We start from the raw sequence: 21,075 nt of genomic DNA on the forward strand, positions 1-21,075 counted from the left end.
CATGAACACACAGACACACACAACACACACTCGCACGTGTGAGTATTGACACACCACTCACTCATGTAAACACTTTCACAGCAAACACTCCTGTGTGTGTACATTTACACAGCCCTGAGGGACCGAGGGTCTATTCTACAGGCTGTGGGGGTGGTATAACCATACTTCACCACGCTGTACACATCTGTACACCTGTACACGGGACACGCCGATGCTCCCCACAGCGCCATCTCGCTGTGTTTTATCCGCCTGGCGTTGTTGTGAGGAGCGACACACGCGCACTTGTAAACCTATACGGATTTACACAACTTGTACACCAGTACATACTAACATTTTTGCACTAATTATCGCACATTCCTGTACATATCAACACACCCGCGCACATCAACATAAACGTAGCTGTGCATATTAAACACACCTGTGCACATGACTGCAACACACACACACACACGTCTGTACGTATTCAAAGGCTGCTGCTGCTGCTCGTGCAGCATCACGCCACGTGGTTTATTTACTTTTAAACAAGATTACAAGCCAGTCTATTCAGGGAGTCTCTCCGGTTTATTTAAAATCATTTATATTAAGTTCGCTTGCTTGCTTGCGCGCTTACGACCGTGCACATCTTTCGGTCGTTTTTAACCCACTTCCCGTGATCCAGTCGAGCTGATATTTTGCACACAGACTCGTTGTGCGTGACAATTTATTTTCGTGAAATTTTTTTTCCAAAATTTTCCACTTTTTAGGACTTTTTTTTCATATTTAATTTAAAATACCAATGTGATAAAAATGAAACTCTTACTCAAGAAAAACATAAATGAATAATAAAATAAAACCGATGCCACGCATATAAAGGATTTATAGTGAAAAACTTTGTTTTTACGGGTTAATTTTTTATTGCTTAGGGGGAGCAGGAAATTTTACACGTGGTCAGGGGGCATGGCTGGGTGTAGTGGGCATGGCTAGAAGCGGTAGGCTTATCTCGATGAAGTTGGTGGCGATGAAGACTGGACGTTAAGTGAAGAGTATCGGGTTCATTGGACCATTGCTGCGTTGTAACGCGGTTCGCGTGCAATGCGGATGGGTTGAGGTTGGGTTGTAGTGGGCAGTCCGGGGCACGGTGGGCAGGGCCGGGGTCGCCATAACAGGTGGTTCGTGTCTACAGATCCACACCACGCGTTCAGCGCGCACGACCCACGGAGTTTGGGGGCCGGGGGTATCAGGATAACGAGGAGGAGTTGAAAGAGGAAGGCTGCAGAAGAAGGTGGTGGTGCTGCTGAGAGACGAGAGGCCATGGCGGATCCTGCGTTGCGGCAACGGCGGCCCGTCTACAACGGCACGGGTGAGTTGGAGTCGGAGACGGGGGGGGGGCATGAGGGTCCTCGCGGCCGGGAGGGAGCGCGCCTCCCCCGGCAGGGCCGCTAGACAAGGCCGAGGCACTTTCGTTTGGGCCTCTGCGGTGCACTTTGCGTTAAAACTTAAATTCGTGCGCAACAAAGTGCAGCGACTTTAGAAATGAACTTTTTTTAACCGTGGAAGTAGTTTTTGTGTAAGTTCAGCTGTGACGCAAATGTATGTTTTTGCTTTCTTTGGGTTGTGAAAAGTGCAGTTTGACGGGTCGACTAAAACGCCTACAAGTAACTTATTTACTTCAACCCAAAACTTGTGTTACTTTTTATCCTCACGTTAAAAGCTCAGCGATGTGAACTTCAACGCGGCAAAACAAGTACCGTGTGTGTACAATAATAATACTACGAGAAGTCAATGGTACAGCAGGTCACGCGAAAATAACGGGCTTGGCAAAAGCGCGCCAAAACAGCTGCTAAACGTCCAGTAGCTCGTGATATGTCCACGTTAATTACTCACTTTGATGACCTTGTGATTTTTAAGTGGTAACATTTCACGTAAATAGGCCATGCACTACTGCACAGTAAATATCGTAACATGTCGTTACACCCTTCCCCAGTCCGCAATGACCAAAGTGGTGAAGTATAGTCAAATCCCCATGACCGCCAGGGCTGTAAATGGTCATTTATTTAAATAATGGGACCGTTGAAGTGTTTTTCAGCATCAGACGGTACCAACAAGTTCAATGTATTTTGTCTGTGGCGCGTTTAATAGAGGCATTAGATTGGACACTGAAGGCAACGCTGTCCCTTAATAGGGGCACAATTGAGTGGCCACCATGGACTATGAGCCATGGACTTGGGACTCTTCGTGGAAACTTTGCTGGGTCACTGACCACGTTACATCTACACACATTGTGGTACTATATTGGTTTACTTCATGACATGCACCACCTAGTAAGTTAAATGCGCAGCAGGTGTAAATCGTTATCAAAATTGTGGTGTGCTGACACAGAGGTAGGCCCCAATGCATATACAGTATTGACAAACGTTTAGCTTATCTGATTTTTTTGTGCGTGTGAAAGTTTGCCGGTGTGTTTTGCTATAAATAATGCAAATGGCCAGAGCTTCGTGTTGTGGCCCATAGAGTGTTGTTCATGATTCAGGGTATTAACGTGTTGTAAACTATTTGTCATTGAGCTCATCCACCTCAATGTAATCAATGTAACTTACAATAAATTACAAAAGGATATGTCATCTGAATGCAACTGCGACTCAAGCCACTAAAAGAAAAACAGCGGGACATGTTTACAGTGGAGAACAGGGGGTGCAAACTGTACAGTATATTGTTTTCAAGGAGACAAGCATTAACTGGGGAGAAGAGCGAGGTCCTGAACCTGGGCTTGAACAATTGCGGAAAGTCAAGAACACAGATGGCTGTGAGCTGTGAATTCCAGGCAGTGTGAATGTATTCAGGGAGATGTTTTATTAAAACGAAGGGAAAACAATCCGTGCGCATGTGAGAGTTTGCGTGTGCATTTATACCCGTTTATTCCAGAATTGTTTTTGTCTGACGCCTTGGCGTGACAGGTGACAACGACCTCCTGCACGGTGGCAGCGACGTGACAGAAGGGCCCCCCGCCGTGCAGGAGGTGCCCATGCGGGAAGCGCGGCCTGTGCAGGTGGTGCGGGCCTGCTCGGACCACTCCTTTGAGCTGGACGAGGAGGCGCTGGGGCGCGTGCTCCTGGACGAACGCGTGCGTGACAAGGACGTGGTGGTCGTCTCGGTGGCCGGAGCCTTTCGCAAGGGAAAGTCTTTTCTGCTCGACTTCATGCTTAGGTACATGTACAACAAGGTGAGTCTGCGTGCGAGGTGTTGGTCGCGTTCGTTACGTCTGCGTGCGTTAGTCACGCACGTTTTTACCGTTTTGTTTTCCTGTGGTTTGTACGCTGTGCCGCAAATACGTTAAGCCGAGTTATCTTCACCACCACGGCTGACATCAGTGGCGAGTGATAGCTGAACTGCTCCTGAGTCACCCTTCCCTTTACCAACCCACACTGACCAGCGTGGTGAAGTATTGGTAAACAACCACCTTGACCATCACTTTGTGGGGAGGCCTTCATCCAGTATGGGATGGATATACTCTAAATTAATTGTTTGTTTGGCTGAGCTCAAATTATATATTTCTGCCTATTCTCTACTTTTGCAAATGTTTGTACTTGGAAATTTGATTTGTGTTTTTTCCTTGTACTCACTGTCCAGCCTATTGTACTGTTCTGGCGTGGACAAACATTTTAAGGGGCAAGGCTACTCTGCATGGGGGGGGGGGGGGGGTTAAAATAAATTCACAAGTGAATTAAGTACACAGCTCCCCGTGTCGCATCTACATTGGTTGCATAACATGTTGGGGAAACTGAGCGTAAATGTGACCGGCTATAATTTCACTTTATCCCCTTAGTATTGTACTAGGACCTCTTCTAGGACATGAGCCTGAACGTGAAACATGCCATGAGCAAAGTAACTGATAGTTTTATGCAGTTAATGTACCCGTGCAATGTTAAAGCATTTTCACATCAGGAGGTTAACTATCGAAGTGGCTGCTGATGGGGCTGCACACTCATTCCTCACTCTGTCCAAGGGCATGCCCCCAATCCCAAATGCTTCCTGCAGAATCCACACCTGTTCTTATGTTCACAGAATGTAAGGTGGTAAGAGTTATGTAATGGTATAGGCACCTGTGTCCCCAACATAGCAGTTGCTCGGATGATCCATTGCCTCATGGTAATTGCTTAATTGAGAAGCAGAGCATCATCATTATGACGTCTGCTCTGGGTCACCTCTAACATGACCATGTCCCCAATGGGAGTCCAAACTGACGATGACAAATGGTGCCATTGGCCATATTACAGGCTATGAATGAGCCGGCTTTCATGCACACAATAGCTCGTAATTTTTTTAAGTGATGCACTCCATTATTTGAGCCAAATATGGCCACAGCTACATCAAAAGAAACTCAACACATTCGTAAAGATCAGTTTTTCCTATAATTCCTTGGTGGTATGTTCTGAATTATTCATGGCCAATCCAGATAAAATGTAACTTGGCAAAGTATACTTTTTGCGTGCGTTCGTAAAGCCGCTCTTTAATTAAATACCAAATCGGTATAAGATGAGCTTCGGTGAGTCTGTTAGTGAATTTTTAAAAACTTTAATCCTTGTTATTTTCCCTGACGTTGGTTCATATTTTGGCTGCCCCCCAGAGAACCCCCTCCGTCACGGTCTAACTATAGCCACAGCCGTTAGATCCTGCACGGCAGGAACACACGTCAGCAAGTACTATTTCTAAATAAGCCAAGTTATGGGAGCATGCACATGGTGCGGGGTAACATCACAAAACATTCTGGTGTGCATTTATATGAACAGCCCTTTGTCAGTCCACTGCTGGATGAGGACCTCCCCACACCATTCTTGTCTTGGGGGTTATTTGATCATACTTCACACCGGTCACTCCAGTTTGGTCAAGGCTGGGAGCATAAATGTGGGAACATAGCAGTACAGTAGACCAAATTATTATTTTTCTCACTGCTTTCTGCTGCCCACAACGTAACTTTTTTAGCGCCTGTCGTATGGTAAAATTACCCCCATAGTTCGCACGATGTGCTGAGGCCCTCATACATCAATGGCTTCTGAAAAGGGCTGTACATGTACACGTGCAATCTTTTTTTAACTCTTTTTACGAGGGTTGCCATTGGTGGTTACTGGGCAGAAGTGGTACACATCTGTTTCCAGGGTTTAAGTGGGCACACGTGCATGGCATGCTGGCATAGGGTCATGCAGGTCTCAACGTACCTTTGTGATGTGGAGCGGCTGACACTGTTGTGACCTCGGGGCAGACGGGTTCCTGGCTCGGAGGGAACGACGAGCCACTCACCGGCTTCACCTGGCGCGGCGGCTGTGAGCGCGAGACGACGGGGATACAGATGTGGAGTGACGTCTTCCTCGTCGACAAGCCTGACGGCATCCAGGTGACCCCCCCCAGCTCACCTTCGTCTTGTCCAGTGCCGCTCATGAGTTTAGTTTTCTCGCTTGTATTTATTTTTGCCCACAAACACTCTCCTCGTATTGGTGTATTGCATTTCATTATGACATGGCCCAGCGGTAAGGTTTTCGGCGCTTTTGCAGAGGTTCGTGAATGTAAACTGGCAGGCCGCCCTGTTATGACTGCGACTGTATTAACCAAAATAAATATAAACTGTCTGCTTTAGATTGGACGTTGAAGATCCCTTGACGTTCTCGAGACGAGTAGTTCGTTGTGTGCTAATGTCATGGTCCAAACCTGTCAAATTTGGAATAACGCAACATCCACTGGGCTTGCCCTTCGAATATCTGAGATGAGATGTGATGCCCTACTGGGAATGTGCCCAAGTGGATGTCCAATGTGGAAACGGAGCAATGAAATCAGCTCGTGTGTAGGTGCTAAATGGATTGTCACATTTTAGAACCTTGAGAGATAGTGACGACATGGGGAAGTCTTCATCTAGCAATGTATCGATCATGGCTGAGGATGAGGATATTCCTTATATTCTTAGGTTTTTTCGGTAAAGTCACGTAGGTAAACATTAAAAAAGTAAAATAAAATAAAAATCACGACGTTTCGGAGGCAACACAAGCTTCCGTCTTCAGGTGGGACCGTCACAGCCACGACAGCTGTATCAAGTACTTGACTTTACCGAAAAAACCTAAGAATATGAATCCTTGCAGTCCCGAAAGCTTCAAATCTAGATATTCCTTATATTTGATCAGAGCTCGTTTTTTTGTGTTTTGTTTGTTGTCCTTCCCCCGCATCTCTGATTTATGTATGACAGTTTTTGTCATTCATAAACATTACATTCCTGTGTTGTGTATGAGAGGTTTTATTTATGCTTGGCCTAGCGAAAGCGCTGGCATTCATTGACCATTGATCTCTGAACCCGGAGCTGAGACTGGGTGATGGATTGTCACGTGACTCGTTTGTTGTGTCCGCGGCATGCTTACAGGTGGCCGTGCTACTGATGGACACTCAGGGCGCGTTTGACAGCCAGTCGACCATCAAGGACTGCGCTACTGTGTTCGCCCTCAGCACCATGACCAGCTCTGTGCAGGTGTGGGGCCCCGTACCGCAGGCCCTGGAACTGATACATAGTTGCTTTAAAACACTTGGAAGCTCGACATACCGATGTATCACTATAATACATGTGCATCTCTTTTTGCCATTCAAATGATGTATAGCGGCTTCTCGGCACCATGACGGTCATGTGGGTTATTTGGTTCTACTTTACCATGCCGGGTTAGTGTGGGTGGGTGATGGTTGGGTTTATAGATGCGGGAGCATAGATTCTAGATTTGAAGCTTTCGTGACTGCAAGGAATCATATTCTCAGGTTTTTTCGGTAAAGTCACGTAGGTAAAACATCAAAATTAATGAAAATAAAATAAAACAAAAATCACGACGTTTCGGAGGCAACACAAGTCTCCGTCATCAGGTGGGACCGTCACAGCCGAATTAGCTGCATCAAGTGAGGCAATGATTCAAGAAGTAATCCCTTATAAGCAAGTTGAAGGGGGGAGGAGAGGGGGGGGGAGCTCATCAGAATGTGGTAGCCAATGAAAAAACAATGGACTACGGCTTGGACGAGGTTGCTGCTGTACACGCCAACACTCTCTGTCCATTGTGTTGGCGTGTACAGCAGCAACCTCGTCCAAGCCGTAGTCCATTGTTTTTTCATTGGCTACCACATTCTGATGAGCTCCCCCCCCCTCTCCTCCCCCCTTCAACTTGCTTATAAGGGATTACTTCTTGAATCATTGCCTCACTTGATGCAGCTAATTCGGCTGTGACGGTCCCACCTGATGACGGAGAGTTGTGTTGCCTCCGAAACGTCGTGATTTTTGTTTTATTTTATTTTCATTAATTTTGATGTTTTACCTACGTGACTTTACCGAAAAAACCTAAGAATATGGGAGCATAGATGTACAATGGCTTATGATCACTGGCGGAGCCAGTGGGGCGGGGGGGTAGGGTGGCACGTGCACCCCCCAATGATCCGATCGAAATTAGGGATTTCAATCGGATAATTGGGATTTATTAATTTGGCATGTGGGTAGTTTCCAGACTGTACACAATGCAAAAAGGATAAAAAATAGACTTTTGGATTTTTCGGGGGGGGGGGGGGGGCGCAATAATGGATATATTTGCACGGCAAGTGAGCGGGATGTCACATCTGTGATGTAACCCGCATGCGGAAGTGTCACGCAGTGTGCCTGCTGACGTCACGCATCTCCCCCCCCACCCTCCGTGTAGGCCGTGTATTAATCCAAGACAAGAATCCAAGTCCCGGGCGAAGCCGGGTAGTTAAGCTAGTTAGTAATAAATCGGCATTTTGCGACCCCCACTGCCACTGTGTAGCATATTCTTACGTGCCAGGGACTCTATGAGATGATAGGACAATAGTCTGAGTCCATAATTGGCAATAAGTAACGGCAAAGCAGTTATAAGTGACTCAGAATTGTGCGTAGTTGCGTAGACAGTATACCACTTTCCTGAAGGCAAACACCTTCAGCGAGCGCGATGTCGATCACGCACGGTTCAAATTCGACCCTCGATCGATGGCTGCGCCATCACCGCACACGCATCGAATAAAAAGCAAGGGACAAGTCCTTACTAACAACTCCTCTATCATTTTTCATTGCTGGAGGGGTTGCCCCCCTATCTGATAATCCTGGCTCCGCCATTGTTTATGATGCACTGCCCTCTTGCTGCTCACCATGCAGCCCCACAGCCTCTTATCAACCTATTTGCACTTGGTGGTTATCCATACAAGCACAATCTGGACCGAAAACTGCTTAGATTGCAAATTATTACCAGTTATGGAACATTCTTTTGTGATTTGCTTCTAGGCTTGACTTGTTTTGAGAAGAATGCTTAATTTTAAGGACAAGTATTTGTGTTCTGCGAGATGTTTGTCACAATCTGTATAGAAATAAATAGGCACGTTTTAAATGACTCAAACAATTAATTGCATCGTCATGTTTTATTTTAACAGGTTTACAACTTAACGCAAAACATCCAAGAGGACGATTTACAGCATTTACAGGTGCTGATCTGCATTGAAGGTGTTTTCTTTTACGAATGCTGAAATGTAAAATGTTCATGATTGCTAGCACCCTTGTAAACCACGAGACAGTTGACTTATGCCATCCCGAGGACAGTTAGGGACATCGATGGCAAGATCTACTGCAAACACCTGGCCTTGGGTGAATCGTGCAGTGGCTACAAATTCCTGCTCTTACGTCTTTTGAGAACATTCTAGCCTTGTAGCAGATGGAGGATCAAGGAGCCATCAGTGTAGAATTTAGTTAAATGTAAATGTGCTGCACACTTCACGTAAAGCGGAGATCTTTATCCTTTTTCATAAACGTTTCAATTATGTAAACTGCTTCTATTCAACGTTACATGAGTTCAGATGTGGCTTTGAATATTTAAAATTTGCAATAATAATGCATCAGGTAGGGACACTGATTTAATTACAAACTCATTTGAAAATGTTAGTGTTGTGAAATTGGATAGTGAACTACAGTTATTCATTCGCATTAGGCTAAACAATCGCCTTCTCATCTAAATGTCTGTCTTTCTAACAGTTGTTTACTGAATATGGACGTCTTGCGATGGATCAAGTCATCAACAAACCCTTCCAGGTACCTTTGTATTCATTCGTTGTGCTAAATATGCTGACATTACTGATGATTCCGTGTTAAAATTACATGGGTTTTTTCTGTCACTCGATAAATGGTTCCCTCTCCACTTGTTTTTATTTTATGAATAGAGTGCTTGCTCTTCTCCTTGTTAAATAATTGCAGTGCAAATAATCAATCCAGTCATACTTTCTGTTCACGTTCACAGCATTGTCTTGTAAGGTTGTAGCAATGCCTGCTATTGACAAACCTAATTTTAGTCATCAGAAGCCTTCGGTGGGCAAAATAAAGCCCAGATTAGTCTGGTGGAGTACAGTAGAGCCTAAGCAAGGCGGCCAAATCCAGCTTAAAAATCTCATGCGGGGCTGCTGCTGCAAGGGGCTTTGAAGAAGCTCATGTCCAGGGGCAGCAAAGCATTGATTTAGTTTTACCACCGCCACAAGATGCACGCTGGTCATGTCCGGAAACGTGTGCAGTATCTGATTTCACACGCGTGTTCTTGCTGATTTGTCCATCTCGTAAATGCTGAGCCGCCCTCGCCTCCCCTTGGCGTATGTTTTACACCGATAAGTATCACCGAATAAAAGTCATTGGTGGTGGCGATAGTGGTTATCGGAAGCTTAATTGGTGAGGGTTTTCGGCAAGCCTGCTAGCGCACAGCCAGTAGGCTAAAATTAAAAGCCCTGTGAAAAATATCCAGTGCACATCTCCATTTCACTCTCGTGCAGCAGGGTAGGGAAAATTAATCTGGTTTTTGATGATGATGATGATGGTGGTGGTGTTGTTCTCATCTGGGCTGTTACCCCCTCTCCTCCCCCACAGTCACTCATGTTTCTCGTAAGAGACTGGAGCTTCCCGTACGAGTATCCATATGGCCACGAGGGTGGAAATAAGTTCCTTGAAAAACGGCTTAAGGTGAGATGCAAGTGCATGTTTCCAACTCTGAAATGCACACTTTTGTGATCTTTGTAGAGGCTTCGAGAATAATTTCATTTACTCTGTAAAAGGGGGGGTTTAGTTGGCAACTCTTGAACTCATACTTTCATATTCTTTGGGTAGATTTGGGCTACGCCCATTTCAAACCTTTATAAGCAGTTGTCTTTTGAAGCTAACCCCCCCTTTTCCTGAAGACGACCGCTTGTGTTGTGATCGAAACGTCGATATTTTTTGTTATTTTTTCTGTCTACGTGGTTTTACCGAAAGACCCAAAGAATTTGAATTCCTGCAGTCACGAAAGCTTTAAGTCAAGAATCATACTTTCATGTTGTGGCTCACAACATGAAAGTATGATTCTTGACTTAAAGTTGGTATTCCTAAAAATGTAATGTTATCTCAGTCCTTGCTTACAAGTGGTGTTAATTCTGCTTACCTTTGAGCATGCAAACCAACACCATGTTCTTTTAAAACATGTTTTGCTCTTTTTACAAAACGTCCTGATTGTGCTATCGATATTGTGTCATGAGGCAAAATGTCCATGAGAGGATTGCACAGGGTGGTGTAATCGTGTAATCGTTCATGTTACAGATTAGCCTTGGAAGCGCCTACCACAGAGCTACCGCTTCATTCCTTTTAAGTGGCCTCTGGTCCACACAGCAGGGGGCAGCACTTTCGACAGCTGCCAGACCACTGAGCGTATAATGTTCGTCGCACGAAGGTCCAACTGATATGTTTAATTCGCGGAGTTGGAATTTCGCCAAATTAAGTGAAGAACCGAATATAATGTGATGGGATTAACGTGCAGTCATTGGTGAGAGACCATCAACTCACTGCCATTTGAGAACCCGGTTTAATCACAGGCGGCTGCCTGGATTCGAACCCTGGAACTCTGCGGTGGCAGCCCAACGCTCTGACCTCTGTGCCCCCTGGCCACCTTCCGACACAACGCAATGTCGTTTTGACCATACAGTTATCGGAGAACCAGCACGAGGAGGTGCAGAACGTGAGGAAGCACATCCACTCGTGCTTCTCTAAGGTCGGCTGCTTCCTCATGCCTCACCCTGGCCTCAAGGTGGCTACCAACCCAAACTTCGATGGCCGCCTAAAAGGTACTTACTAAGGTGCAGCCCTATGTCCATCCACTGCTGGATGAAAGCCTCCCCATGCCGTGCGGGTCTTCGGTGTGATATGACCATACTTGACCGGACTGCTCAGTGTGGGTTTGTGAAGGCAGGGGACCATGTATGTCTGAGCTTAAAGTTTAGTACAAACATACATTTTCATGCTCTACCCTTTGCTGCCCACAGCCTAGCTCCACAGCCTATAACAACCTAATTTACGCATGTAGTCTTCTATGCAAGCAAAATGCTGGTCAATACTTGCTTTTCTTCCAGTTAAACTAGGTAGATGGGCGATGGATCATGAAGGTCTCTGTTTATTTTGCTGTAGAGCCTGTAATGGTTTGTTAGAGCCTCTTGGTCTTGAAAGCCTTGGAAGTCTACAGATAGGTGGTGCTGTTTGCACGAGTTTTTCAGAGTTTAAAGTAACTTATAACAGAAGGACAAACGAGGACGCGTTTTATAGTACGTACGTTTTCGACAAATTACCAAGCATGCTCGTGGCGTTGACCTCACGTAAGTGCGCCCCTGGACACGTGTGCAGATATTGACAGCGAGTTCAAGCAGAACCTGCAGAACCTGGTACCTCTGCTGCTGGCCTCACAAAACCTGGCTGTCAAGGAGATCAACGGCTCCAGGATCACGTGCCGCGCACTCGTGCAGTACTTCAAGGTGATTCCCACGTCTGCCCGGGGATGGCAGGGTGGCGAAGTGGTAACACTCATGCCACAAAGCAAAAAGGGGATAGTTTCGATTTCTGACTTGGGGGGCCTTTCTGTGAGGAGTTTGCCTGTTCTGCATGTTTCCTCTGCATTTGTCGGATCCTCATAGAAACCATACAATGAAATTGGTGTTGGTTAAATATCCAAATGTTGATACATTTACTGGGAAATTGCTCAATAGCGAATACACATAGCAACATCTCCTTCTCCTGCAAAAACTTGGCATTACCTTCCTGAGTATGAGTCTTGAGGCTGAATGAGACTTTCCTGGGGGAACGAGTGTAATAATAACTAATATAATATATTTTATTTAGATGTTTTGATGTTAAAAATGTATTTTGAATCATAACATTGTTAAGTTAGATCTGTGAATATTCACCGCCTCACGATCCGGTGAACTACCACAATTTAGCGCTGCAAAGAAATTCTTGTCTGGTCTTATTTGTACCTTCTCATTTGATTTGGTTCTTCTTTCTTCTGTCTATGATTATTTTTTGGCTCCGTTGGCCTAAATGGAATATCATTTATAACTAAAGGGTACAGACTGACCGACTGATATAATGTATCTTAATTTAAAATGGTCGATTCTCGCGCACACAATTTGATGTGTGTATTGTGAGCTATAGGAATGAATCTTGATGAATCAATGCATCGCTATATCCTGATTAAGACACAAACAAACTGTTGGGCAGTTTTGTATATATATTTTGTATCATTCTGCATATTAAGTTGTATTGCCTTGGGTGTGTTAAGGACCCTCGGCTAACTTGCCTGTAAACATGAGATGGTGTGTGTGGGTATGTGTGTATAGTATGCCTTCATAGCTGCTCACTAACAGAACTTGCCTCAACAGTCTGTTAAGGCTATACGGGGGATCTTTGTCCTTGTAGTTTGCTTGTGGGGAGCGGTAGTGTAGCGGTTAGCGCGCTGCGCTACGAACCCGGCAACCCAAGTTCGATTCCCGCTCACGGCCAACACCGGTGACGATTATCTGAACCGGTCCTCGGCTTCCCCTTGGTCGAATGAGCCTCAAATGAGTACCTGGTGTGGTGTGTAAACATTGCCACTGGGGAGACAAAGGCGGTCGGGCGTGATGCTGGCCACCCACCCCGTCGTGTGCCATGCCGACCTTCAAAGGTGCTCACTAACAGCACTTGCCCCAACAGTCTTTCAAGGCTATATGGGATCTTTGTCTTTGTAGTTTGCTTGATGCAACATAAATGCATTTTAAGATTCGACAGTTTTTGACTTGCAGACGTACATGAAGATTTTTCAGGGAGAAGAGCTTCCACATCCAAAGTCTATGCTGCAGGTAATTATCATTAAATGCCTAGTTAATATTTAATTTGAGCAAAAAAAAAAAATCAAGTCTCATAAATGAATATTTAATACATGTTTAAAAAAAATACATTTTTATTTTCTTTGCAGGCCACAGCAGAAGCCAATAACCTCACAGCTGTTGCCACTGCAAAGGACATGTACAATCGGGAAATGGAGAAGGTAAACATTTGCTTAAACACAACCCTCAAACATTGCTCACTTCTTATAACCACCGTTCTCCCGTTGCGATGGGGTTAGTTAGACTGGATCTCCTTCTTCCACTTGTCACCCTAGCCACTCTCATGTCCGTGTTTATGTTTTCCTTAACGCTCATCCGGGTTCTTCCTCAAATGACTTCAATCTCTTCATTTAAAAACTCTGATTATTATGTTTCCCTCCTCACTCTGCACCTCATGGCCATACCCTCCCAGTCTTACTTATCTCGCTTTGTCTGCAATACTTCCTACCCACCATTGTTTGATATTCCCACTTCTAATCTTTCAGTGTTAGTCCATACCATGTCTACCAGAGGCAAATTAACTGTCCTTGTAGCATGCACAGAGTAATTTCTTTAATTTTTAAACATTCTAGGTTTGTGGAGGTAACCAGCCATTCCTGGCACCATCAGACCTGGAGCAGAGTCACCACAATCTCCTGGAAGGCTGCATCAAGCAGTTCCGCTCCACCAAGAAAATGGGCGGCGAGGAGTACAGCAGGAAATACGAGGAGCAGCTGGAGTGCGAGATTCAGGAGACCTTTGGGAACTTTTCCAAGCACAACGACAGCAAGAACATCTTCAAGGCCGCGCGCACGCCCGCCACGTTCTTTTCCGTCGTGGTGGCCATGTACGTGGCGTCTGGCGCGCTGGGGTTCGTGGGGCTGTCGGCCCTCGCCAGCCTCTGCAACCTGGTGCTGACGATGTCGCTGCTGCTGCTGTGCACGTGGTCGTACGTGCGCTACTCGGGAGAGTACCGCGATGTCGGAGCTGTCATTGACGACCTTGCCAATGTTCTCTGGGAACAGGTGAGCGAAGTATCCCGACACAACCGTTTGTCTCATTGTATTGTGTGGCTATGTTGTCCGTAGATGGTAGTGCAGCAAAAAGCATTTCTGTGCTGTACTATGCTCCAAACTCTTATGTTCCACACCTTCACCAACCAACATTGACCAGTGTTGTAAAGTTGAGTCAAATAACCCCCCGTGACGTCCATGGCATAGGGAGGCCCTCATCTAGCAGCTGGCTGACAATAAACGCGTACATATTGCGATCATGCTATCGTTGTTGTGACATGAGGCAAAGACGTTTCTGTTCACAACGGGCAGTGCACTGCTGTATTAAACGTCACAGAACCTACTTCTGAAGTAACTTTTATAGGCCTCCCCTTTATCCACACTAGACACACCTGCTTATGCCCTGTAAAAAAGTGTTTGTTCTGTGTCAAGAGCTGTAATTTAGGAAATTCAAGTGACAAACGACATTTAACGTGATGCAAATTACTGACCAGGCTGAAACGACTTTCTCCCTATGCCTGACAATTCAGTTTATTATACTTCCCATCCTTATTTGGTGTCAATGCCATGTGTGGTCATGCTATGGATTGGAGGGCACTTTTCAGTGTTCACATTGTGCTGTTATGAACCCAATGTAAAGCTCCCTCTATTGGTGATGTTTAGTGTGCAATTACTTGAAAACACATTACACGTTTTATGTATGACCTTCCGATAATAACTGGTGGCAGGACCTTGGTCTGTTGTCCCTGTTTGATGTGGGTTTTGTAATGGATTTCTCCTATCCCGTAGTAGATGACTGCCATGGTGCTTGTACAGTGTTTAGAACACCACATTGCAGAGATTGCAGTCTGCTCTGAGTGTTCAATTTTAACAGGCTATACTTTGCAGACGTTCAGACCAAAATAGGATAACCAGTACAGTGAAGTGTCTGTTCCATGATGATCACAGGATATCGTTTGGCTTCTGCCAGCATGCGTGTTGAGGGGACACCCCTGCTCAGTGGTGTCACTGCATGGGATCGAGGTGCGTTGAGCTGTACCGGAGTAACTCTTCCCCCCTTTGGTTGCCCTGCAGGTATTAAAGCCGCTTTCAGAGTCTCTGCTGGAGGACACGATGCGCCAGACAGTGAAAAACTCCATCAGGGCCGGACTGACTGACTCAGCTCGGGGTTCAGGCAGACGCTAGGGCCACTGGGACACGTTCTCGTGCCAAGACGGTGCCTCCAGCCCGTTGCTTGTGTGAGATCATTGAGGCCACCGGGGGGGGGGGGGTGGCCAAAGTCACCAAACATCACACAGGCTGTTCCCCTATGTGCCCTGCTTAAAATCATTGTTCATAATTCACTATACCTCTACCTTGGCAATAAAAATTGTCGGACGTCGTAACTAAATATTTATTCTATGTGGCCAAGAGATGAAAGATGGGCAAGGTTATTCACACTTAAGCGTGCTACTTAAACTTATCTCCGTGTAATCAGCTCATGCCAGTGCAGTTGCACACCAGCAAAGGGCTTGAGCGCATAATCACCGAGCACCGAACAAAGTCGTGGTGAGCGTTCGTTCAAACGTAAAACTAGCGTCCACAAGGGAAAAAAACTAGTTATCAACCTATGCACAAGAATACGCCACAATCTGTATCATCAGCAACGAGTTTAAAGCAGTAGCGGCATTGGTCACGAGGCCAAGCGTGTTTATTTTAGAATCAGAAACTGAGTGCGGTCTCACACGAGTGTCACGTTGTGAATAACTTGGCTCCGTCTACGTGTTTATACTGTGTGCCTGGAATTGTCAATCCCCGCTCGGGAACAGGCAGTTCTCTTCACTTGTAGGGTAAGGAACATTGGCCTGGGCTTTGCTTATTTCACTAAATGCAACGATTGCACTCTCCCTAATGGTATTGTCAGAACGTATCGCTATTTTGCGTGGATAATTAAGACGTATATTTTTCACAATTTACCCACAATCCTTGATGTATTCACAAGCCTAGAAATGGAAATTATAAATTATATTAAATTACAGGATTGCGAAGCTTTACAATTTACCAAAATGTTGGGAGCGTATTCTACAATGTAGGCTGATGAGATCGCCAGACTAAGTGTTATATTCTGCCCGCAATACACGAACGTAGCATATGGTAGCTTGTGTTTACAGCAGTACAGTTTGACTGCCTCGCAACAGAGCCATGACCGCTGAGAATGTACATGGATTTGTCCGGGTGCTTTACCTGTGGTCTCTTGAATGCAACAGGCCAATATATTTTCATGACATGTTGGAACATTTAAAACCGTTTGAACATTGATATTTACCATATGTTGTTACATACATAAAACGCTCTATACCAACCGGCGCAGCAACCACAGTGCCTGTCCCCACTGGAGATTTGTGAATGTACTCTACTGGTGCCACTTCCGGTCACGTTAGGTGACTGGATTAGACCCTCGAGCCAATTCACTTGTCCTCTTCAGTTTCAGATATCATCAGCCATGTTCAGTTCACTGCTGGATGAAGGCCTCTCCAAGCTGTTGCAAACTCTCTACGATTCCACGATGCAAATAATTTACCCAGCACCTTCATACGAACTAACCTAATCGTTGCAGCTCCTCTGTCAATGACCTGTGGGATACGCTCATCACAGTAAAATGAGCCTGTTTTTACACACGCAATCAAAATCTGAAACCCCACCATCGCAGGCAAACCCATGAATGGTGCTGAACGACTTGCTTGAGAGCAGATGTTTTTTATGAATACCCAGACATGGCCCAAAATGTAATCTCTGCTTCCACCCCTCGTTTAATTTGGTCAGCTAGAGACTCGCAAAGTTTCCGTTTTTGTTCAATTGCCACGCCATTTCATTTTTGGTTGTGTAGCAGATGAAAAATTAACTCTTCCATTTGTGCTGACCACGTGAGACGACCTGTTTAGGTCTAGCATGACCTTTCCCTTGGTGCTTTCAGTAGCCCCGTGGCTATGGATGGGTTCTGAGATTACAGATGGGGAAGGTTTGGTGATGGTAAGAGGCTTGAGAGGCCCAGAGAAGCCTTACGAGGGAGGGCTAGCTTTTGTGTAATGAGAAACTGTTGATCTTGCAGGTCGCATGCAGACTTGATTTCATTGATCCAAATATTGACTGAGCAGTCCATAGACATTTCTTGGTTGGCTTATCCTGATGACATTATCGTGGATTAGTATTGTTTAGGAGCAGTGTTGCTAATACGAAGTGTTGCATATGTTCAATACTTGTGCCCTTTCTATTTTTTTCCATTGATGAACACATGGGAATTGATATTTAACGATTGAATGCCTAAATAGCGAGTGTTCCCAATACATATCTTTATTTGTGAAATGCAAATGTGCACTATTTATGCTTTTTTTTTTGCGGAGGTTAAATATCACTCATTGTAAACCAAAGTTTGTAAATTCCGCGGTTGGGCTTTGCCTCAAGGTGCTTGCCTTCGGTTGTTGCCCGGGATGTGTTTTGTGAGATGTTGTTTGCATGCACTGTGTGTATATTCCGCGTGTGACTTCGCTGGTCGGTGTTTACTGACGCGTGAGGGGGGGGAGGCTAACGAATCAGCAGGGAAGTCTGTTCAGTTTCAAATGAGAGACATTAAAAAAAATCATTAATTTTGAATTGCATCTCGGTGAGTGAATATTCCAACATGCCTTTGCAATGCCTCGTGAGAATAAATGCAAACCAATTCTTTATAGACCGCGAAAGCCCATTCTGACATTGTTGCTCTCGAAATGAGTAAGGGGTGGGTGTGTGGGGGGGGAATTAATGGAAAAGCAGGGTGTTCACGAGGAACGTGTTCCAGATTTTTCGGTTAATCCAAAACGGACCAAGATGTGAAATGTCGGATGATCACATTTTTTTTTGCTCTTGTGTCAGGTTGATCCGAAAGTTCGACGTCAAGGGGGGAATGACGTCACTTTTTTGGTGTCAAGTTCCACGCTTTTCCCCGACCAGAATGTTGTGTCTCGTGGCACCGGGCGACGTCACGGGTGGTTATCGTGGATTAAAAAGGAAAACATTAAATCACGACGTTTCGGAGGCAACACAAGCCTTCGTCTTCAATTACTGTAACAGGTGTTACAGTAATTTTTGCTGTGACGGTTCCACCTGAAGACGGAGGCTTGTGTTGCCTCCGAAACGTCGTGATTTAATTTATTTGTTTTCCTACGTGACTTTACCGAAAAAACCCAAAGAATATGGATCCTTGCAGTCACGAAAGCTTCAAATCTAGAATTAAAGGTTAGCGTTTAAAAGCTCCAAATTTTTCCTTTAAAAAAATCGAAAATATGAAAATAATCCCTAGTACTGACATAGCCTGCTTCAGCTGATACATGCATTGCTTTGGAAATGATGAATACTTGTATTTTGTTTTAATATTAAAAGGGACTTGGCAGTGTTTCACGAGCGCGAACGATTACGCACTTGCCTTGTTCGTCATTAAGACTATATAACAGGAGAAAATGAGTTGACATTCTTCGAGCGGGATTTCAGTATTAAGGAGAGCAGAGTGACTTATAGTTGGTTGTCACACGTCACGGTGTTAATGGAAAAATATTCACAGCAAATCCTAACGTCATTTGTCAACGTCAAAGAAATGATGGCATAGTGTAAAGCGCGATTTGCAACTAAGTTTGTCAGCCTGATAGCTGCTATGAAAAATGGCCGTTGTCAACATTGGATATTTTTTTTCTCTTACGAGGCAGTATTAATAATTAAAATAGTTTAATATGCCCTTGCGCGCCATTATCAACGCAGTCTGGTAGTAATTGTTTTTTTTAACAATTGCATAATCTTTTTTTTGTCATTGGAAAAGTAGATAGAGGCCACATACAGTCTAAATTGTACATTTTACAATTTACCATCATTGATTTAAACAAGCCTGACTGCTGATCAGACGCTGGGTGTTGAAACCGGTCCAGAGTGGGTTTTATACTGGTAGGAACCTCCTGGTTACACCAGCCCACAGGGGATTATTGTGTCCGTCGTGCAGGGAAGGGCTGGGTGGGGAGGGGCTGGGTGGGGTTGGGTGGGGCTGGGTGTGGAGGGTGGGGCTGGGTGAGAGGGGTGGGGCTGGGTGGGGAGGGGCTGGTCACCCCGTGGTGCCCTTATAAAACTCAACGTTTAACCTACTCACGCCGGCTTGTGCCCACCCTCACAGTCGGGTATATTTGCGAAATACACCACGCCGCTGTTGACCCTGGCCATTGACCGAGCAACCCAACGTTCCTACCAGCTCCCTCCGCAGGAATGTGTTGTTAAACTTATGCTGCTGAAAACGTTCACTCCCAGGAGGCTGTTTGCCCAACAGGTGTGTAAAAACAATACTTTTATGGTTTATGTTGCAGCGACAGATATGGGAATGTGGAGGGTATTGTCTGCTTACTCTGCATTATGCAAACTGCCACCGTCTGAAGTGGACCTTGTGAATACAGAACGCCCTGCCTCGCGCCCAGTTTCCCCCCCCCCCGCCAAGGTCCTCATTACGAGTGTAGCACTGTCCTAATGGGATGATGAATGGCTACGTTTGTTTCTGTGCCGATGGAATTTTTCGAGTTGGGGGGGTTTGTGAGTGGCGTGTGGCTCACGTGGCCGAGCCGGGAATGGGTGTGCACCCGGAGCGACGCTCTTCTCTGCTTTGGTCCGAGGGTGGCAGCACCCACTGTGTGAGCTGGCAGTGTTTACCTCTCGTGGGAGCGTATCCGATGTCCACCATAAAAAAAAACACACAAACCTCCCCGAGACGCACAAACCCAACAGTGTCGAACACAACACTGCGACTTTAGATACCTTTTAAAACAGCCCCTTCCCCAGAGATGCCGCCGTGGTGTAATGGTTAGCGCATTGCAATCGGAATCGCGAAATTTTCGATTTGATTTCCAGGCGTGGCAGTTGAAACAATGGACCAGTTTCTTAAATCGTCCTGCCCTATCCACCCAGCAGGTCGCGTTTGGTGCGGTAAGGAGTAGTAGTCTCAGCTCCTCCAAAACGTCGAGCTCTTGCATGCGAAACTTGGCCAATGCCCTCAAAGAGCACTCTCGAGAGCTTCATGTAACCCATCTTCCAGCAGTGACGTAAAAAAGTAGCTGCAGGGTTGCACCTTTACATTTATATCGCTATATCCGTGTATTTAATATGCATCCGCAAAATTTGCATACTTGTTTTGTGCACAGCGTAGCTTTGTAATCCTGTGTTGTCCTAGGCCAATTTAAAGCTTCGTCCCATGCGAGAGTTAAAACGTTACCGCCAGGAGCACGCGAATTATGTCACCGCAGTGACATTTAAAAACACGGCGGTCACCTTACGCAAGTGCTTTAAACAGTGGCTTTACAGTTGTTTTCAAGATCATCAACATCGCTGCCGTATCACTCGTACGCATTTTAAATGCACCAAAACTTCAGTGACGTCGCTGGAGCGTTCCAGAGTGATTTTAAAGTATCTATCTTTGTTATGACTGAGACTTCGACATCGCTGCAGCATACATACCCGCGCCTCCGATTAGCACGGTTGTCTACGTACGGTGCGAAAGAGGTTCTACATACTAGAACATTGCCGAGGTACATATCTGCAAGATGAGCGCTGTTTTTGTGTTGTTGTAAAGGTAACCGCCACCTCCCAAAGAGTGATCCATACGCATCTTCATCGACGCGTTGCCCCTCTAGGACTTGTGCGAGCCCCCCCCCCACTGTCTCAGAACGGTACCCCCCCCCTCCCCACCGGCACGGCCCTGCACAGTCATTGTTCTCTCGACACGCAATAGCTGGCTGCCTACCCCCTCCCTCCCAACCCCCACAGGTGTATGTGGGCCAGCGGAGAGAGAGCTCGTGACAGGTAACCCGATTCCCCCGCCGTGGGATCGGGTTTGTGAGATGTACAAAGGCGGGCG

The 21,075-nt window shown here is 45.7% G+C and overlaps 1 protein-coding gene across 2 annotated transcripts; it reads left to right on the forward strand.

The window, feature by feature from the left end:
• The first annotated feature begins 960 nt into the window (after window positions 1-960).
• On the forward strand, window positions 961-17,894 carry LOC144943216 (atlastin-2-like). Of its 2 annotated transcripts, XM_078870506.1 has the most exons (13): window positions 961-1,339; window positions 2,934-3,199; window positions 5,237-5,368; window positions 6,380-6,484; window positions 8,425-8,475; window positions 9,020-9,076; window positions 9,896-9,988; window positions 10,980-11,118; window positions 11,672-11,799; window positions 13,105-13,161; window positions 13,278-13,349; window positions 13,761-14,192; window positions 15,255-17,894. In XM_078870506.1, exons 1-13 carry the CDS (start codon window positions 1,291-1,293, stop codon window positions 15,363-15,365), a joined length of 1,692 nt encoding a protein of 563 aa, XP_078726632.1. In that variant the 5' UTR covers window positions 961-1,290; the 3' UTR covers window positions 15,366-17,894. The 2 variants fall into 2 exon arrangements, with proteins under 2 accessions (XP_078726632.1, XP_078726633.1); XM_078870507.1 differs by lacking the exon at window positions 6,380-6,484.
• The last annotated feature ends 3,181 nt before the right edge of the window (window positions 17,895-21,075 follow it).

This window comes from Lampetra fluviatilis, chromosome 30, assembly GCF_964198595.1.
Source record: "Lampetra fluviatilis chromosome 30, kcLamFluv1.1, whole genome shotgun sequence".
Taxonomy (NCBI): Eukaryota; Metazoa; Chordata; class Hyperoartia; order Petromyzontiformes; family Petromyzontidae; genus Lampetra; species Lampetra fluviatilis.